This window comes from Microtus ochrogaster, unplaced genomic scaffold, assembly GCF_000317375.1.
Source record: "Microtus ochrogaster isolate Prairie Vole_2 unplaced genomic scaffold, MicOch1.0 UNK109, whole genome shotgun sequence".
Lineage (NCBI taxonomy): Eukaryota > Metazoa > Chordata > Mammalia > Rodentia > Cricetidae > Microtus > Microtus ochrogaster.
In genome coordinates, this window is record NW_004949207.1 from 555977 (window position 1) to 558056 (window position 2080).

Consider the following 2080-nt stretch of genomic DNA (forward strand, 5'->3'; position numbering starts at 1 on the left):
GTCACTGCTTCTCAGGTCTTTTGTCGTGCGTGGGAGGATTAGGATGTGGATTTTACTAGTGTGTGTTGAAGTGCGGTCAGATGACAACTTGTGCGAGTTAGTTCTCTCGTTCCACCCCGTGTGAGCCTGGAATTGAGCTCAGATTGTCAGCTTAGGTGGCAAGCGCCTTTAGCCTTGGAGCCATCTTTCCGGCCATCAGGATGTGGACTTAAAGTTAAGGTTCTATTTCCTAAATTCCTATAGCATTTCCTACTCAAATACAAGAGTTCAGGGACTTTGCACGAAGCCTGCTCCGATCGGCGTTCAGAAGTGACCGAAGCCGTCAGGAACGCTGTGGGGACACCGCACAGGACGTCCAGATACGAGAGCCGTGACCATTTTGTTTTGGTGAAAGAGGACTAACACTGTAATCCCAGAACAAACGCGAAGACGATTCTGACAGGTGAGAACGCCACATCCGCGCTCCCGAAAGGACAAGTAGACTTGCTGGGGATCCGTAGGGCATCTACGCACTGGCGCCCTAATGCCCCGCCTTAAGGGCGAAGTCGGTGTGTGAGGGCGGAAGTGTGCCCGGAAGCTGGAGGGTGAAGCGATGGGAATGACACCCAGGAGCACCAATGGGGTGTCGCGGCGGGCTTGTTGTGTTACTCCGGTGGGTAAGGGCTAACGGTTTCCGGTAGTGGCAGCCCCTGGAGGGGTCGGAGGAAAGAGGCGACCGGGACCCCAGCAGCGACGGCGAGATGCTGGGCTATGGGGCGTCCGAGTTGGAATCTATAGAGGGCGAAGAGGCCGTGGAGGCCCCGGGACCAGCCCCGGAGCCGCGAGCCCCGGAGCCACGAGCCCCAGAGCCCGAGCCGGGCTTGGACTTGAGCCTGAGCCCGAGCCCGTTGCCCGAAAGTCCGGAGCGGAGGGGCGGCAGCCCGGGACGGCGGAAGGGGCGGCGGGGCGGCGGCCGGAGGGGGCGGCAGGTGAGCGGCGGCGTGGCCCTGCCCCCCGCTGGCTAAGCGTGCGGGACTCCTCCGCTCACCGTTCCGCCCTCTGCTCTCAGGTTCGATTCCACCTGGCGCCGCCCTCCCCGGTCCGCTCCGAGCCGCTGCTCGCGGCCGGTGCCCCAAGCGACGATCCCGCGGCGCCGCAGCCGCTGGAGGTGGCGGCCCCGCAGAGCAGCCTGGCCCTGAGTCTGGAGCTGCAGAGCGCGCGCGCCGCCGTCGCCGGCGGCCAGTTTGATGCCGCGAAGGCGGTGGAGGAGCAGCTGCGAAAGTCATTCCAGACCCGCTGCGTCGTGGAGGAGACGGTGGCGGAGGGTGAGGCGGCCAGGCGCCCGGCCCCGGCGGCGGTGGTCTGGGTGAAGGGCGCTGCTCACCCACCCCCGCCTCTCGTGCGCTCGCAGGGTTGAACGTGCCGCGCTCTAAGCGGCTCTACCGAGACCTGGTGAGTCTGCAGGTGCCGGAGGAGCAGGTTCTGAACGCCGCACTGAGGGAGAAGCTGGCCATGCTGCCACCGCAGCCCCGAGTCCCGCCGCCCAAGGTGAAGGAAGGGATCCAGGGACCCGGGCTCCTCTCCCTGGGCTTTTCCTCCACCCCGAGTGTAACCTTGCGTTGGGCCTTACCTTCCAACAGGAGGCGCTCGGGCCGGGGCCAGACATGACCATGCTGTGCAACCCAGAGACTCTGTATTATGAGGCTCCGCACTTGACAGTGGACGGACTGCCCCCGCTAAGGCTTCAAGCCCGGCCCCGCCCTTCAGAAGATACCTTTCTCATGCACCGGATGCTGAGGCGCTGGGAAGCGTAGCCCTCTCTGTAGTGCTAGCCTGTATTTTTGTTAAAGTTGTTTCCTCATAGAATAAAGTTATTTCTTTTTTTAAAAAAGCAACTTTGCTCCTAGTTGGAAGCTGCGTGTAGGTGAGAATTTTCTCCCCCCTCAGTGATGGCAAGTGGAAAGCACTAAGTGGGGTCAAACTTAAGTCACCTGTCTTCTGATTATAATTAGAATTTGAGACTTAGCTTTACATTATGATGCCAAGTCCTAGGGTTTGGGAGGCCATGCAGAAGAATCCTGTGTTCAAGGAGTCTGAGCTA

General features: G+C 61.0%; 1 protein-coding gene across 1 annotated transcript; it reads left to right on the forward strand.

The window, feature by feature from the left end:
• The first annotated feature begins 601 nt into the window (after positions 1-601).
• Positions 602-1864, forward strand: Ppp1r35 (protein phosphatase 1 regulatory subunit 35). Its single transcript, XM_005371457.2, has 4 exons — positions 602-968; positions 1049-1304; positions 1391-1527; positions 1620-1864. Exons 1-4 carry the CDS (start codon positions 741-743, stop codon positions 1791-1793), a joined length of 795 nt encoding a protein of 264 aa, XP_005371514.1. The 5' UTR covers positions 602-740; the 3' UTR covers positions 1794-1864.
• Positions 1865-2080: the final 216 nt, after the last annotated feature.